A 19,184-nucleotide genomic window follows, 5' to 3' on the forward strand; every position below is an offset into this window, starting at 1 on the left:
AATCACACACACACAACAACAATAAAACCTAAAAACAAATATTGGATTGTTAAGTATATATGTACAATTAACTGATCTGTCAATACATGGGAATGTTTTTAATGCACTCAAGTATTCCCCCACCCTCCTTCTTTAGGTAAATCTGCAAGTTGTATAGCCCAACCATGTTTACAAGGCATGTGAGATAATAAATAGCAGATACTATTTCCATATCGCCATTCAATTCTACATATGTGTAGATCTACTAAACAATACTGATGTGGCCATCATAATATTAAAAATGATGGTTGCATTGCACTATGAGCAAACACATACTTATATACTGAGCTGATGCATCATCAATTTTCTTTCACAGCATTTCTTTTGTCCTTTTTTTTATTCTAATCTTCTAACTCACTTCCCTTCTAAATCATCACCAAATCAACATACTTAACACTGTAAAGTTCATAACCTTAACAGTAATATTACGCTTTGTTATTAAACTATTGATTTTCATCAACGGTATAGCAAGTAATCCTCTTTTCTCTATCTCAGTGCTTGGATTTTGTATTCTTTCATTCACGATTATTACACAGGAGCACATTAAAAAACATACTTTTTTAGTCATATGCTAAAGAGGGATTTGCAGTATGACTAAAACAAGTGTGACACTAGTCTAGATCTGGAGGTTAGTAGTATTTGTTCTGAAAATCAACACTCAATCATCTAGAATACACACCAATATAGCTGTTCTAATGAAATATGTAGGAGTGTTGATTTTGTGACATCAAAATATCAAAATGTCTTTCGCATTATATTCTTTGAATATATAATGTAAATATCCAAGACCGCAAAAGGGCAAATGGACATGAAAACTTAGAGATGAAATTGTGATAAACTATCAATTTTCATCCAAGTTTTAAACCTGAATGACCTTTTGACATTTATCAAATTTACCTGAAATTTCAACTCACATAACAGCTGATATTTGATCCTCCTTATATACAAGCTTTAATGCATATAAAAAGTTTAGATGACTTTTTTCAATATTAAAGAACAAATATCAAGATTAATGACCTAAAATGATCTTTGACTTTGATTTTGAAACATATTAATTTCTTATTATCACATATATCAGTAGATATATTCCAAAAAGCAACATGCAAAGCAGCTGTGAAATATACAAAACAAATTCACACACTCATTTGGGCAATTTAAACAGTTTTGATTCTCATGACTAGCAAACATGCATAGAGCACAATTTAATAAATTAGTTACTGTATTTTCAGTATCATACACAACATTACATGATCAATTTAAATAATTAGTTATCCTTTGCCTACAGTGATTACACATATTAAGCCGACAAGCATTAAACAATGAAGTAGTCAACATGACAACACAATTTTTTACATAATCTAATCAAGGATTAAAATTAGTCCTGGGCTCCGTAACACAAAGATTAGCGATCAATCGCTAAATCAACTGACCAATCATTATCAACGTTACACGCGCATTAGGTTTAAAATATTGACCAGGGACCAATTAGAGCGGTTTTTTCATATTTGCAATTCATCGCAAACCTTTGTGTTACGGAGCCCTGATCAAACAGTCTCTAAAGGAATGATATTGTTTCATAAAAATGAGAACACTACCCAAGTTTGGAATCACCAAAATAATTAACAATAAATCATAAAATTATACAAAGAATTATGAGATGTGCATAAACAAAGATATACAGAACTAAAATATATGTTTGGCCCATACATTGTATCAATTTTCTTCCCTCACACCATGAATGAGTGGGCTTTGAAGGGTACTGTTACTTTCATTCTTAACTTTTACTACAATGGCAAGTCCATCATTTCTAAAATGATTTGTCGTTGTCTTCTAGTTCATATAAATTGTTGGAATGCTCCCAAATTATCATACCTTGAGCAGTCCATATAGAGCAAAGATTGGATAACCTTCTCAAAGAAATAACAAGAATCTAAAATATTAAAATCATTTGTATTTCATCATAACCACAGCTAAATTTTCCCTTTGACAACAAGATATATGATTTCCTGCAGGGAAGGTATTCTGGACCTGGTATCCCAAAGCTCAGCAATTGAATGTACAACTGATTCTTTGGAAGGATTACACACAGTGATAAATGAAATCAGTTGTAAAAAGATAGGAAATCAATCACTGTTTAAAGCTTAGTGTCACTGGATCCTCATCCACCTTTGCGGACACTGTTGAAATTACAGGCACCAGCCATTCACAATCTTCCTAAATCCGATTGTCTTAATTTGATCTGGCATCATCAATTTTATGATTCATAGCTTTGCAGGAGGGACGGAACCAACGGCTGGTTTATCCAGGAATTCCTTCCACCAAGAAGGTCTCTCAAGGCAGTTCGGAGTCTGGAGGATGGCATTGTAAAGACGTTTGTAAACCTGAAAACAAAAGACAATAAATATTTATGATTCATAGCTTTGCAGGAAAGATAGAACCAACAGCTGGTTTATCAAGGAATTCCTCTTCCACCAAGAAGGTCTCTCAAGGCAGTTTGAAGTCTGGCGTTGTCAAGACATTTGTAAACCTAAAAACAAAATACATTTTAAAATGCATTTCAGTATGCAGCTTTCAATGCCACTTAAGAGTAATTTCTTCATGAATAATGGATGAATACTTTGAAATACTATCATACTTCAAAGGTTTAGTCATATTTTGTTTGGAGGAAGAGATAAACACAAAATATTGTGGGCCAGTTATCTTAAGATGGCAATTTATTTCAATAATGCAAATTGCTTAATTCAATTCAATTTCAATTTATTAGTCTATGATAATCGTAGAAACATTTCCTCCACTGGCTTTTGAAAAGAAACTTAACAAAAGTTGCACACATTGATATGACTATACATATTATTAATCAAATGAATTAAAAATTAAAGATTTTTTTGATTAACTGTAAACATTTGTGCTCCAGGGACCTGTTCCCCTAGAAATTCCAACCTGGGACTCCTTCACTCTTTTAAGATACCTAACTCTTAAAATTACCTTTACATAGTGAAAACAATAAAAAAGAAAATAATAAAACAAGAGCTTTAGAGGTGAATAATATCCAAACACAGTAAAATTAAACTAAACACACAAATATTAAACTTAATGGAAATCTAATTTCTTGTATACAAATAGAATTTAAAGAGATTGCATTATACCTGGCCATCTGCACATCCAATAGGTGAGTTGAGTACAAAATCAGGTGGAGCAAGAACATCAACCAAAGATACTGCATCATTCTTAACCTCAGTACAGAGATGAAGGATACCATCACGGATTAACCTAGCAGTCTCTGCCCCACAGAAATATCCTCCTGATTGGAAAACAAGGATTAGATGGTGATAACTGTAATCCAATCATGATAGCAACATGGCATAACAAGATAAAGGCTGTGAGGAGGGGTTGCATGTACCCCCAAATACAAATTTGGTCTCGCATAAAACAGAGAAAAATAAATAAAAAGTTTCTGAATAATTATCATTATCATGAAAATAAAGCCAACCTGGATATTGCGAATGATGGTAAATTGAGAGTGGAATTTGAAAAGATCTATTTTTCTTTCAACACTAAATTAACATTAATTAAGAAATAGGGGGTAATATGAAGAAGCACATCCTTGTTTCAATTCCTAGCCCGATGAACCTAAGGCTTTACCTAAACTATAATCAATGTAATACTTACTTGTTAACATATGGTGGAAGAGGCCAGAAATTCTGAGCAGGGGGCCGTTTCATAAAGCTGTTCGTAAGATAAGAGCGACTTTTAAGAACCACTGGTGAACCTTTCTTATGCGCTAAACCATCGCCAATGAATATACCATTTACCACAAGAAAGGATCACCAGTCGTTCTTAAAGTTGCTCTTAACTTATGAAGATCTTTATGAAACACCCACCCAGTCTGATATGTTGGACCCTATTCCATAGCCCCATGCTATCCTCCAAGGACTCCAGAGACCATACAGACAACAGATATTATGAAAGATAGCAGTCTCTACAAGATAAAGTGATCACATTTTGAATGGATCCTCCTACAATAGAAATAACTTCATGCAAACTCACCTTGATAAAGAGTGGCCATATGTTTCTCGAGACTCCAAAGACCATAGAGACTACAGAGTTTAGTGAGAACAGCAGTTTGCTCAGGTAACAGACCAGATTTTAGGTAATTCCAAAACTGATCATGAAATAACTTCACGCAAACTCACCTTGATAAAGAGTGGCCATATGTTTCTCAAGACTCCAAAGACCGTAGAGACTACAGAGTTTAGTGAGAACAGCAGTTTGCTCAGGTAACAGATCACCAGATTTTAGGTAATTCCAAAACTGATCAAGAAGTGTGTGCTAAATGGAAGATAAATTATTGCATAGTAGTGACAAATATGTGTAATACTAATAGACATTATTAACAAATTTATATGATCTTTAAGTAATTGTAAGGTCTTGGAATATTAACAATAAACAGAACATGGCCCATTCTCCAGGAATTGCACACACATATCCCTCATCCCCTCCCCCAGAGAAAAAAAGAAAAAAAAAATCAAATTGCTTTCATTCTAATCAGCGTATTGCAAAGTAGCAAAGAAAGAAGTTATGAAGTATGGCACAAACTAATAAGATTCCATTCTAATTTCAAAAGCAATATTTTCCAGCATCATCCCTGCAACATTTACGGTACACTTTCATGCCCACTCCCCCCACCCTTAATGTTAACTGCAAACTCAATCAAAAACTACTAATATACTTTCTACATCATATTTCATAAAGTCTTTAGAAATAGGAATCCCAGACAAGGGTAGTAGAGAGCAGGTGAAGGGAATCCCTAATATCCCAGAGTCTTCCTGGTATAAAGGACTGGTATGTGTACTTGGAACACTGCACTGGAAATTCTTCCTACCACTTTATACAATGTTCCTCATTTATATTGGACCTGCACCATGCCCCTTGGTTTCATCTTTAGGTAACTTAACAAAATATTAGCCACTTTTATATGTGACTTTCACTTAGAATCTTTAATCCTTTGCCGATACGGAAAGGAAAAAGTTATGTCGTGTACCACAAACATACATGTAGTTCAATTTCTTGATCAACTTGTGGTATAGTTTTACCTGTACCACTCTCAGCTATGTTGGTACCTCATGCATACTTCAATTTCTAGTTCAACTTGGGGATATAGTTTTACCTATACCACTCAGCTATGTTGGTACCTCATGCATACTTCAATTTCTTGTTCAACTTATGGTATAGTTTTACCTATACCACTCAGCTATGTTGGTATCTCATGCATACTTCAATTTCTTGTTCAACTTATGGTATAGTTTTACCTATACCACTCAGCTTTGTTGGTACCTCATGCATACTTTTCTTGTTCAACTTGTGGTACAATTTTACCTATACCACTCAATTATGTCAGGTACCACAAGCATAATACTATATGATAAATGATAATGATAAATGATATAATGAACCCCTGACCTCCCGGTTGTGAGGCTCTACCAACTGAGCCAACACACCAGGGGGGGGGGATAGTGATAGGATTTGTATCAGACTGAGCCCTACCTGCATAAAAGCCATTGCCAAGGTCCTACAGAAGTAGACTTGTGAGTCATTGCGTGCACTGAATGCATCTTTTCCATTCATGAGCTCATGTTGGAGCTTATTGGCACTCTCCTGAAGGAGATAGACGACTAGCCATCGGTATGCACTGATAATCACTGAACAGAATTGATATGAATAAAACAGAGGCCACGGAGGTTAAGAATCGCATGGTGGTGATCAAACAGATTGGGATAAATATTTATGTCCACCTACCATCCTTTCACAACAAAATAAGGATTATCTCAAGGGAAATAATGTAATATAATGCATTTAGTGAGCTTTTACATTCAATTTCACAATTACAACAGTTGGTAACGAACAAGTGGCACATACAGACTGCTTGGTAACTACACCTTAACCTTAATTATACGCACTCTGTACAAATTGAAATAGGTTGACTTAATGATGTTTCATTCCATTTGCACATGTGCTTCAAATCGTATGCACACAGCATACCTGAACCAGAGCACACTAATCTATATTTACTGCCGGACATGGAGGCAAGAAAAGATTAAAGTTTGTCTCTTAATCATCAGGACTACCACTATGATTACAATGTAATCTTGGCATACATAAAATTGTAACCCCTTCCTTGGGGGCATTTCATGAAAGTTGCTTGCACCAGGCTCTCTCTTTATTACGGCCCATGTAAATGTCTTTTATATAAACTGTCCATGAATTAAAACTAGCCACACTTTAAATCTTCATAAAACAATGCCTGTTTAAAAAACATCACCAGATCAGATCTGTACTCAAAATGTAACAACATTCATCATAATAGGCATTTTTATTTGGAGAGGGGGGTGGGGTGGGGGAAATTTACATTGTTATGTGAAAAGAATGTAAAACCATGTAAAAATCTTACCTTGGGGTTTAATTACATCTTCTAGCTTGTGCACTGTAAACCTCTGCTTGATGATATCAAACATGGAGTCCAGAAAATCAACCGTACCAATGGGAGAAGATATGGTCTCACCTGCAATAAGAATAAAAGAAGATAAGTATGTATAATGAAAAAGGGGATCAGAGGCCCATTGCTTAAAGAGTTTCAATCAATCGCAACTCTAAATATCATGCGCAACTTGATTTTCAACCAATCAACAGTGCGCATTTGGGACTTGCGATTGATATTTTGACTTGCGTTTAAATGCAACTCTTTCTGCAACGGACCCCTGGTCAGTGTTAAACTCTGTCAAAAGCCACTGTACATAACTCCGCAAATATGAGCAACTTTAAACAACAACCATGCATAAATGTTCTGAAATTCGAAAAAAAAAATGGCTATGATATAGTTCCTAAAATACTTTTGTTCTGGGCAACATGATGGCAACCTAGTGCTGGCAAAAGGACCTAATCGTATGTGGAAGTGACAGTATGCTATAACACTGAATCCTACAACAGGTGTGCTATACATGTAAATAAATGTAATGCACTTTGATAATCATTATACCAACCTCTTCTTTTAGCAGCAGATAGAGCTAATAAGTAGTTACTTGTCTGTTGGAGCAAGACATTGTTGTCTCCCTCATACGTACATGTAGGATCATTGTCGTCTCGTAAAACACCAAACCTGTTCACTGTAAGAAGATACAGATGTGTGTAAGTAAATATTAACAGAAAATGGATAACAAATGTAGCACACAAATGAAACTGAAAGTAGAAACCATTGGTTTATTTTCAAAACATGTCTCCATTGTGCAAATCTATATATTTTTCAATACTCTTACTCTTATTTATTTCAACATGCATAATAGCATGTTTTCTTGCCTAGACGTTGTGAAGAAATCACACAAAGTATGTTTGCATACCATCATTTTTATATTGTTTCAATCAAGATTGTGGATTCAGTTCTCATTTTGATTACAATCTTCTTTTTAAACCATAATATAAAAACAACAGCTCGTTGATCATTTGGACTGGCCCAGGTAATGAATGTTCAAATACACACATAAAGAAATATGTACATAAATTCCTGCAATCTGATTCTGCATTTGCTGAAGGATGCTCTTTAGCCTTTGAACAAGTAAGTCAAGTGCTTTCTGTAGTTCATTTTTCCTTGTAAGGATTATCAAGATCTATGTACCAATAGAAAGCCCTTCTCACTATCTTTGCAAGTGAGTAGACAGAAGTTTTGCCCGTGAAACCATAAACAAATTAAAGGGCTAAACTTTCGTGGAAATGTCAGAAGAAATAAATACCATTAAAAAAGTTTTGTAAACATGAGAACACCATTAGTCCAATCAAATAATACCTGATAAGAAAGATAGCTACACAACAATTTGTTTCAAAATGTTTTATTGTATTTGAAATTACATCCTTCCAAGTAACATGTTTTATTTGCTGAAGAAGAGCTCACCCCTGGTATAAGACAACACAAAGGGGATTTCATGTCAATAAACAAATGGTCACCTTACCCCACAAGTATCCATGACCTCCGCATGCCTCCCTGCATTCCTGTATACAGTCCCTTGCTAACCAGCTACTAAGAGGTTTAGAGGCACTAGACAATGCATGCATCTCCTTCCCCAGCTCTGCCTGAAAACATAAATACCAAAGAAATCACTCATATTTTGGTGGTAGGTGGTGGTACTGGCATACTTCCCCTCAAAACTGCATTGAAAACGGGTGAATTGCATTGCTCTACATATCTCTTCCCCATTTGGTATGGGCATCATACATGTTTTCCAAAATGTCTAGCTGGTTTAACCCCACTGTATCTTGATATTTATTCTCCTAGGAGGTTTTCCAAATTTTATTTTTACAATTTACTTGGAAGTAGTTCTGTCATCCCATTATAAACCACTAGGTTACAAGATAGTAAACTCTCATTACCAGGAAAAGAAATTCTGGATAAATATGCCCATGACCTAGACATGTGGATTTGTACACAGGACAGTTTTGCACAGGGTATGGACAGATCACAGTTGTAAAATATCAGTACTCTGGTCATTGGAATTTCTCCCTAATCTGTAGGATAGTGTACATATTTCAAGACTCCAGCAAATTAAAGAGCTGTGAATATTACTATTTCACTTTACAGTTGATTTTCGTACTTAACAGTGAACTAGAGTACATGTACATATACATTTACTTCATTCCTTTGGCCCTTTGGGAGTAATCTGGCTAAAAACCATTGCACATTCAACGCCGCATTAATATTGCACATCATACCTGTCTTTCACTCTTGTCTCCAAGCATGAGGGATACCTGACATTCCACCAAGTGCTTGAATAATTTATCAGAGAAATGATGCAGTACAAAAGCAGCAGCCACATATGGTAACAGCCGCCATTGCTATAAACAAGAGAAGTATCAAAGCTTTATAAGATTAAGAATAAACAAATGGTAACATAACCAATGATTTGTATACTCCTGTTTGTTGGTTGACTGAAGGCCATAACTGAGATAGAATCTAATGACACTAAGGGCTCATATATATATGTAAAAACCAGTTTATAAAGTTACTTTTCAGAAATTCATAGAGTACACTTTACTATGGACTACTGTAATATTTGCAATTTACTAATAAAAGTAGTTTAGTTGTCGTAGGACTAAACCTGTGCCAAATCAGGAATAATGAACATATCTCCACGCTGACCTACACATATCTTGCATTTTGCTTTGCAGGTATGATGAATTGTCAAGTCCCATATAGATAGCCTTTTTCTACAGCTAAAACTAAGGCAACAATGTAATATAAATAGTAAATACTCCTCACCTGCATCTGGTATTCTAAGACTGGTAGCTCCTCCTCAGAGGTGGGTCCAAACTGTCTCCTGACTGCAGAGTAGCGGACAGCAATAGTAATGGCAAGCTTCAGGTTTCCTAGACCAATGTTTGTAATACCAACACGTCCTGATGACAGAGCACCCATGGATGCACCAAACCTTTTGTTTGGATCCTAAGAAATACAAGATTTACACCAGTATCCTGATTACTGAGGAAATTAAAGACTGCCATGCCTGTTATCCCCACCCCCATACCCAGGCCCCATAGCAATGGGATTATTGTCTCATCACATCATAATATCAAGACTAATACAAAATGTTTCCCTACATATAACATTACATTTAAGTTCCAACAAATCTTATAATAGGAAATTATCCTGGAGTATAAAAGACTTGTTACCGTTAATTCTTCCTCTAAGCTATTAATTCAAATACAGCATCAGCTTCTTTATTTGCTTTTACCCTTTAGGCAACTTGCTTCCCTTCCATATATACAGGTTGTTTTATACAGGTTTTTTTTTCTTCTACTATATAGTCTTCTGTTTTTTCCCCTCACACCCAGCGGATTACAATATCAGTTACACCATATGTATATATATATATTTTTCATATACATTCCTTTTTGGATATATTTATATACTTTTATACTTACAGATTTATTTTTATACTTACTTTCTTTAGTTTGTTTAATGCTCTATCATACATACTTATGTCTTTTGCACATTATCATTTGTTCCCCATTCTTTCCCTTTTCCCCACTCTTTTGCACCAGTTTATTATGCCTTTCTTTGTTACCTGTTTGACCCACCTCTCAATAATTCTCTTGTTATTCATCTCTTCCTCAATACCCTCTATCACTGTTTTGTTCCAGATCCTGTTTGATGTTGCCTGCCTCATATCTTAATCCAGCTTGGCTTGAGGTCTTTCTTTGGCCTTACTTACACTAACTTCCCTTTGTGTCTGCCTTCTCCTTTTCTTTCATCCCCTTCATTAACCTGATTGGTCATCTCTTCTCACTAATGCCCCTTTTGTCTCCTTGTTTCTAGTGTTGCTGTTGAATGTCTGTGGTCTATATTATGGTTGTTCCACTTTATATGTTTGTCATTTGCCTCCGACAAAGATTCTGCTAGGATCGAAAGCTTAGGCCCCTTTTGACTCTCTAATTCAAATAAAAGGTAAACCTTCCAACACATTTGATTTAAATTTTAAGTGTCACTAGGTAGTTTTTGGTGGTGGATATTTTATCACTCGACAACTTACCAAAGGGGTTCTTTCTTTTAAAAGGTTAAAGATATCATGTTTCTATACACTGTATTGTAGCTGCAGCATTTTTTATTTGTCAATGGATAAATTGTGCAAGAGTGATATTGCATTGAGTGCTGGTAGGAAATATTGGAGGGACAGTTCTGACAGGTGTTAGTGAAAACACTGTATACAGTGCATTAGGTGATTTCTGTGTTCATTATTTTACCTTAAATGGAGTGACAAATTGTCCGCTCTCTGTCACGTCTCCTGTTCTGTTTATCAGGTTTTCTCTTGGAATGCGAACGTTGTGGAATGATACAAAACTGAAATGAGAGATGAGGATAGAGTAAGGGAGGAATATAAAAGCAATGATTGAACAACTATATCACGAGATCTCACATGAATCCAATTTTATAATAGAATTGCTGGCTTGCAATAATCATACTGTAGGAGTTCAGTGACTTATATAATTACCCACACTGCCGGCAGCTCATCTTAACAATCAATGCCTGTGCTCTTTACTAGAGGCCTATAGAAATTACGAGTGTCATAGATCCTTCAATCCATCAGTTAGGGATCTGCGTGATGCCCAAAACCAACTAGAGAGTGTTAAAAAAGAGAGTCAAGTCAGAAGGATTACTTACCCATTATCAAGCCCATGAAGTCCCAGCTTCTCTCCAAGGTCCCCTACCATCACCCCAGGGAGTGGTAGAAGTGTCTTTGGATCCCTTATAGGTACTATAAATGAGTTCAGGCCATGACAGGTGCCATCAGGGGTGTAGAGCTGGGCATAGACGATAGCATGGGTAGCAGATTTGCCAAGGATACCAACCCACACCTTGGCGGCCTCTATGTCTGGTGTATTCACAACAAACTCCTATGGGACAGATAGCACGCAAATATCACCAATTTAATCTTTGTGTAGCAGTTGAATCATATATTTAAGGCGCTTGAAAAGTCTATGCCACATCTGTTAGTAAGAATCCAGCGACATAAAGGTGGTCTGCGTCTTCTCAGAGTGACTTTTCCCGCATCCCCTAAAAGTGCATGATGAAATACCTTGCCTTGTGTTGCAAATGCAGAATGCAAAAGGATTTCCTTTTTTAGTTTTAAACTTAAACACCAACTTTGGTAAAAGCGTAAATCCAACGTCATAGTGTATTAAAGCACGACGAATGATTGCGCCTCCTCTTTTTAACGTAGAAATTAATTTTTTTTTTACTTTGAATAGGAAAATACTTGTATTCACTAAATATTTGTGTGTTGACATGAACTACACATAGTATGGCAGGCTAATTTAAGATTATGTCAAGTTTACCAAACTTTGTTTCAATTTTTTTAATCAAAAGGAAAACAGTATGGAAAAATCAACACAAACTTGATGTGCTTTACAAACTTGAAAGCAGAGTTTATACATTTGTCATATCTCATGGAATATCTTGCTCAAGTTTGCTTAATAATAATCAGTCTCAATTAGCTTGCTTGACACAAGCTTACTTTAGCCTAGAAGAAAATCTAGCTTTATCAGCTCTTTTATCTTTGATCAATTAATGATGCCCTTTGATCATTTATCAGACAAGTATTAACAAACAGTGTACAGTCTGACTCTCGTCTATTCTATCAATGCAAATTTCAGCATGTATAAAAAGCTGAAAATGGGGGATTACATTATAAAGTCATGATAAGGACCTTTTGCATTTCTTCTTTGGTGATAGCCATTTTTGACCTATTTTCGCTTAGCAACAAATTCAATAAATTTTGAACACCATATCCCCAGTCAACCCTAAATCAGCCCTAGATCTGCCCCTTCACAAGACTACAGGGATATGTAAATGCACCTGCATTATTATTATTATATATATCTTTCAAAACTTATTTTATTTAGCGGTGCACTTTCAGTGGAAGTCACAAAAATTCTGGTCTCAAGATAAGCTAAGATAACTGTGTGTATGCCATTTCTGTACGTGACAAAAAAAATAATAGACCCGTTTATCCCTAATGCTTCATGCAAAAGTTAATACATGTACAAAGCCTCGACTTGAGTGAAGACACTGGCGTAAATCCAAGCGGTTAAGCTGTTGTTCAGGGGGATTATCTATCGTTTCATCTCACCACTTGAATAGTATGATGTCATGGATTGACACCCAGGAGTGAGGATACATCACATTATGTACTAATGTGCATGCACCCTTATTTGCTGTAATCTTCAGAGGGCTCTGCAGCCTATCTCGAAGATGAAATTATAAAAAGAATTAATATAGTAGATTTGACATGCAAAAATAGATTCAAATCACGAACCATATTTGGTTTTCAAAGAACAGTATATATGTCATCCCCCCTGTATATCACCATACAATACGTACCTGTGTGCTTGGGTCATATTTTGCTGTTGTTCTCATGGCTCTTGTGTTAGACCCATGTGCCAACTCAGTCAAAGCAAAGCAACCCATTATCTGAGTGAATAATAAAACAAAGGTATCAGTAAAACTAAAATCCAGCTGAATGATTCATATCCAATGTAAACTTACATAAATTTTAATTTCATGGTATCAAAGAGTTTTTTTCTTTGTGAATGCATTGGTAAGTGCAATATTTCTTAGAGTCATACCTGTAATGATTGATCAGTAATAGTGTATAAAGTAACACTTATGTATTTCAAGAAGCCTTCTGACAGTATGGAATGATAAAATAACCTTGAATGAAAGATAATCTCAGCCTTCTTACATTATGTTTGTTGCAAAGATGCAACTCCAACTTTTTCCTTTAATCATTAAATCCCCTTGGTTCGCATCCTCTTATTTCAAAACAGACAACACCAGGCATCTCAAATGTAGTTGCCAAATTCTAGGATGGCAGTAAAAGACAATGGGACACTGCATTTTTATTAGCATCTACTTGAGTTTGAGGGGTTTTCCTGAGAAATGAAATACACCTTTAGTGCCTGATATTTCTCATATGTAATTTTACCAGATACCTAATTTTCTCCTTCTTCATACGACTCACCTCTAATGCCTCGCTCTGTGTGACAATGTCTTCATACTTCATGGAACCACTGGCTCTCAATGTCTGCCCAAACAACTGAAAAATACACATTAATATATCACAAGAATCAGATTTATAGACATGGACATTTTAATTTCCACATTGAATCATAATCTGAATAAAAAAGTATAAAATTTCTATTCAGAATCAAACCCCTGGAAAAATATGGCCTGCTTTAAACATTTAATAATTTCTTTATTAAGATTGTATGGAGTTAAACTATGTGTGCAGAATACCTTATTGGATACTGCAGTTTGGCCCTTACTAGGGCTTTGACACATGCTACCACGTGTGGGCAGTGACAACCAAATGTTCTGATCAGATCCAGCTTTGGGGCCTTGGGGTCATTGAGCAATAACTCTACCCTCTGATTCTCTGTCTGATTGGAATGTTCTGGCATCTGAAAAGGTACCATGGTGAAAAGAATATAAATGTAAAATCAACTGCAAACACTTACATTTTTGTTCAGGTTAAACTTGGTAGCCAGTGCTGCATCATAAAGCATTACAGCATTGTTGAACCAGCTGATGGTGTCTGGATTAGCTAGGATGCCTTCCATGGAGAGGAAGTTGTAGCGGATCAGCTGCTTCACTTGACGGAAGACAAGGGCTCTGGATTCCTCCATTGTCAGTGGTCGTTGACTGTGTTGGAAGAGTGGGTCCTTCTCCAGTGTTTTCCATATCTTGTACTAGAAGCAGGAAACAAATGAAAAGTCTTGCTTGAAGGATGTACTTAAAACTATAAACAGAGACTTTCATCGGGAAAGGGCAGTACAGACAACACAGAATGAAACATGTCAGACCAGATTTATTGGTAAACTTTGACGGCTTGGTTGGTAGGCACGAGGGCTACGTATGTTCTTATTCCTATCGATCTAATTGACTGAGCATTGCAATGGAAAGGGAGATTTTACTCTTGACCAAAGGTGTGCATGTCTTGATCTTAAGATTTGTTGGATATTGAAATAAAAAAGTTAGGAAAATTGTCAGTTCTGGATACTAAAATCTACAACATATCATTGGCTCCTAAATTGGTTTTGCATATTGAGCTATTAACAAAGATGTGCAGGTCATTATTTTACAAAAATTACAAAAAATAAAACTTAAGTCAATCTCTGATTGTTGAAAATTATCAATGTAATGTTCATTTGATATTTCAGGTATTTATTCAACTCAACTTTTAGACAGCTGAACTTTGTCTGTCTGGAGGAGTTTTTAAACATCATTTAATTCATTAAAAAAAAAAAGCTAACCATCTTACACACAGTGTGATAGACCTATGCCCCATAGGCTAAATGTACATGTATTATTATCCTCCCCCCAACAAAAAAGGTGGTTTTGATATCATTCTTATCATGAACAATTCTCACTCAATATTTTTGCAAAGTAAATCTCTAACTTCTAAATGCAGAGAAAACCCACAACTGTTTGGAATTTTGGAGTTATTTTTTATTTAATTTCATATTATCCTATAATAAAATTAATACGAACATATCTTAGAAATTGCTGCACATGAAAACTGAAATACTATTTTTTGCATTATAAATCGGGCGGTGAAATCGAGAGGTGTTTGGAAAACACAGCAGAATTTTCGTGAGTTTTGTGATATTTTTCTTTTTGGTGAAGCCAATGTTTAGAATATTTACCACAAATTGGTGATAACTTGTTCAAATATTAAAAGTGGAATAGTTTTTATTGTTTGAAAAAAAGTGCGTAGCTTTAAGTTTAACGTTAGGTCCCGGGACCGTCCCCCCATCAATCTGTTAGGAGTATGGTCAGTTCCCCAATCCCATGTCTGCGCGGTCTCCCAAGTCTGCGCACCCGCGCGATTCTAGTAAAAGAAGATATGCAACGAGCACTAAGTTTACACATGCAATACACAGACAAGTATTCATAAAAAATCCGACTCAAAATGGTGGAAAAATAATGATTTCAGGGCATTTCATGTGACGGCCTCAAAATACAAAGTTTTGTCATCAAAATCTCTGAATCGTGTGCAAAGTGAATGAGTGCGCAGCTGGTGGGGTACCATTTTTTTTTCAACCTGACAATGACTACCGAGGTTTTTCCAAGAAAATCCTATATTTTTTTTCATTTTTAATGAGAAATTTGGTACACTTACTCTCAATAATATAAGGAACATTATTAACCAAAAGATTTTGTGAAATAAGAAGAAATTCATTTTAAATCTGAACTCAAATTATTAGGTGCGCAGACAAGCTTCAACTAGCTTATTCTTTATTGAAGTTGAATTGACTTCGTAATTTCTAATTTCCACTCACATGATAACGAATACAATCTTCTCCTTCAAATGCAACCTTAAGTGACTTCCAATCAAACGAAGCATTATTCCGGTAAAGATCAAGAGGTCCTGCTGGTAAGTCTGGTAAAACATCGAAGATACGCGTTTGTTCAGCATTCTCATGGCCATCATCATTTCCCGACAGAATCTGGTCCGCTACTCTCGGGGCATTTTGTGGTGAAGAATCGCCTGCTCCAGCCCTTTCTTGAACGAGCTTGTCGAGTAATCTGACTTTCGACATTTTATCGGTCATTTAAAACTGCTATTAAAGGAAAATCAATCTGATCCTGTAAATACAATCAGCGGATGCAACAGATAGGCCTAGGTGTAATTGCAAATAAAAACCGCAATGTTTCATGTGGATCTGTACCTCGACTCGAGCGAAGTTCGTGCAGGCTCCACTCAACTTAGCTACCGTATCGTACCGCACTACAAGAACGGTCGACTGTATTTATAGCTACGAGTATGAACACAATAAAAAATACCGTGTCAATGATTAGTTTATAAATTATATTATCTTTGCGTTACAAGACCCAGAAGTGGAAAACTTCAAAGAGATATAATAAAGAGCAAACTATTGCGTCCGAGGTTTTTTTTTGGGGGGGGGGCACATTTTCCGAGGAAAATTTGAGAAGCAAAAAAGTCTTTATTTTCAAACGGGGGGGGGGGGGCACACTTCTGTTTTAAATAATGGAATTTTTACATTAAAATTTTAATTGCACCTCTCAAAGGGGAAATGGGCCGGCTTTGCCCCCCCACCGGATCCGCCGCAGTGGTCATTTCATATTTGATGGCCCCTGGGGCTTAAATTCAGACATACATCACAAACAACAATGGCAAAGATTGGCATAAAAATAAAGGTGAGTCCACCACAATTTTATTTTTATTTAAATCAATAAAGAAAAATCAAACAAGCATAAATAATCAATCTCGAGTTTGTTTACAGAGGATATATAGGCCAAGGTCAGGGGGGGGGGGGGGCTTGTGTCCCCACTTTCTGAAGCACTGAAATGTGTCCCTTTCTACCCAAGAATATATACCACCTTTGATATTAAATGAAATGAAGAGAATATTGAATTGTTTTCATCACCTTTGCTGTAATTGTTAACCCATATGCTGTCATTTTCATTGTCGGAGTAAGGCTATAGGCTAACAAGAGACTTGGGAATACTGTATATATCAGACATATATTTTGGATTACCAATGCCACTCAAACAACTTCCACTGAGCGGAATCAGAACATATTGATTGTCATACTACATGTAGTATACACAGCTGTCCAAACATCGAGCAGGTTCTTTGTCTGAACAAACAGTGCACAAAATATTTCATAAAATGTTTGAAAATAATGAAGAAATGTCAGACAATGTAAAGTATAAACATTCAAAATTATTTGTTCGATTTATTGCTTGCATGTTGAGAAAATAAGAGTAAGAGTTGTTTATATCATCCCAATTAGTGTCACACATCTGACCCATCTAAGGGCATAGGCTGGTTTGAGCATGGGGGGGGGGTGCACATCCTGGGGATGTGGAACTAAAGTGGTATGGGGGTGCACATCTTGAGGGTGGTGGAACTAAAGTTTGGAAAATCAACTGTTGAAAGCAGAAAAAGGGGTACAAATTTTGTTTTGCTTGCCATGCCAGTGTCGGAACTTTGCCTCAGCCAACACCCTTGCCATCTCCATCCTATTCAGGTATATGTGGATTTGGCGCTTTAGAAATACTCTATATTATCATTTATGGGGATAAGGGTGCCTGTATTGATATTTCACGCTAGCTGGCCTGAGTTAAATCTTTTGAGATCACAGAAACCCGACTTCTGCAAACTTGAAATAAAAGTGGCTAGAAACTCATACAATGAAAAACCTGTTTATAAATATACTTACAACTTTCTTAATTTGTCATTATTGCAATTACCATGAAAACTTACATTATGATGGGCTGCCGAGTGCCGAGACACATTATCATCATGGTAATTGCCATAATAGCAAAGTTACCATAGTTGTAACTCTTTGACATGGGCTAACTAAAGGTTTGAAAATGAACTCTGACATTAACTGTAATCATCATCACCATCATCATGATCCTCCTCCTGCTTCTCATAATCATCATAATCATCATAATTACCATAATCATCATCAGCATTATCAATATCATCATCATCATCATAATCATCATCATCACCATCATCATCAGCAGCATCATTGATCATCATCATCATAGTCATCAGCATCACCATCATCAGAGGGGAATTTCGCTTATAGTCATGTTCTTCAAGGCAATGTGGAGTATAAATGGAGTGGGGTAGTGATGGGTTAAAGATGGTAACTGATCACGTTCATCTCCTTCCTTTCCAATAAGTATTTCTATCTGATAGAGCAGCAGGAACTTCTAACAAATCTTCAATTTTAATCTGCATCCTGTATCTTGTTTAACAGGTGCCATTGGACTAACGTAATGCGGTGTGGAAGAATTTCAACACATGGCAACCAAAGCCGACTATAGTTCATTCACACCAAACACACTAAAATCTACTTTATTTGTTTACTATATATATATTTTTAATATAAATCATGGAATGTACAGAATAAATTACTTGTCAATCATAGTGCAGAGATCATGAAAGCATGACCCAACTGAAATAAAACTACTTCTACGCTAACTACATACTTATATGTCAAGGGTTTCCACAAGTCTGTAGCTCCTGTTCATGGCTCCTGGTCTGAGTTCAGAATTGACTTAAGCCATTGTCTAAGATTTTCATATGATCATAGAAAACAAACTATCAAACTTAAGAAAGCCCACTGGATATTTTTCATTTCCTGCACCCTTTTCTCATAGTTTGATGATGTAGAACAATGACTAGCAAGTTCTTAACCAAACTTACAACAACAAAATAATAAAATACACAAAAATCTTTAGAGAAAAATAAACATTAATTGCTATGTTGGGCATACCTATATCTCTATACAAAAGTGGAAAGGCATTAATGGATTTTACATTGTCAAATTATAAACTGAATAACTTGTGACTTGCATAAAATTTACAAACATTAATGTAGAAAATCATTTCACTGACCAATGCACACAAATTATTTGATAAGAATTGCCCCCTCTTTTAAACTTTGTATTGTCATGACGAAAACCTCCGTTTGAGAACAGCTATACCCCAGTTTTTCCATGGACCTACTCCATGGTTTTTCTCAATCAATTCTCTTCTCCAGTACGATAAACCCTACCGCCCC

At 35.9% G+C, this 19,184-nt stretch overlaps 1 protein-coding gene across 1 annotated transcript; it reads right to left on the minus strand.

The window, feature by feature from the left end:
* Window positions 1–604: 604 nt before the first annotated feature.
* LOC121409266 (peroxisomal acyl-coenzyme A oxidase 3-like) lies at window positions 605–16,363 on the minus strand. The gene is made up of 15 exons (XM_041601146.1): window positions 15,919–16,363; window positions 14,095–14,325; window positions 13,599–13,673; window positions 12,959–13,048; window positions 11,240–11,472; window positions 10,822–10,918; window positions 9,341–9,523; window positions 8,794–8,916; window positions 8,037–8,157; window positions 7,077–7,199; window positions 6,488–6,598; window positions 5,584–5,738; window positions 4,233–4,368; window positions 3,186–3,340; window positions 605–2,420 (listed from the first exon to the last, which is right to left on the minus strand). Exons 1-15 carry the CDS (start codon window positions 16,189–16,191, stop codon window positions 2,301–2,303), a joined length of 2,226 nt encoding a protein of 741 aa, XP_041457080.1. The 5' UTR covers window positions 16,192–16,363; the 3' UTR covers window positions 605–2,300.
* Window positions 16,364–19,184: the final 2,821 nt, after the last annotated feature.

Source organism: Lytechinus variegatus, chromosome 2 (genome assembly GCF_018143015.1).
Source record: "Lytechinus variegatus isolate NC3 chromosome 2, Lvar_3.0, whole genome shotgun sequence".
Lineage (NCBI taxonomy): Eukaryota > Metazoa > Echinodermata > Echinoidea > Temnopleuroida > Toxopneustidae > Lytechinus > Lytechinus variegatus.

Coding starts and splice junctions, on each gene's coding strand:
- LOC121409266 (XM_041601146.1), bottom strand. CDS start 16,191: ATGACCGATAAAATGTCGAAAGTCAGATTACTCGACAAGCTCGTTCAA. Junction 11,473..12,958: donor AATATGACCCAAGCACACAG/GTACGTATTGTA, acceptor TCTGTCCCATAG/GAGTTTGTTGTGAATACACC. Junction 9,524..10,821: donor AATTTGTCACTCCATTTAAG/GTAAAATAATGA, acceptor TGTATTTCTTAG/GATCCAAACAAAAGGTTTGG.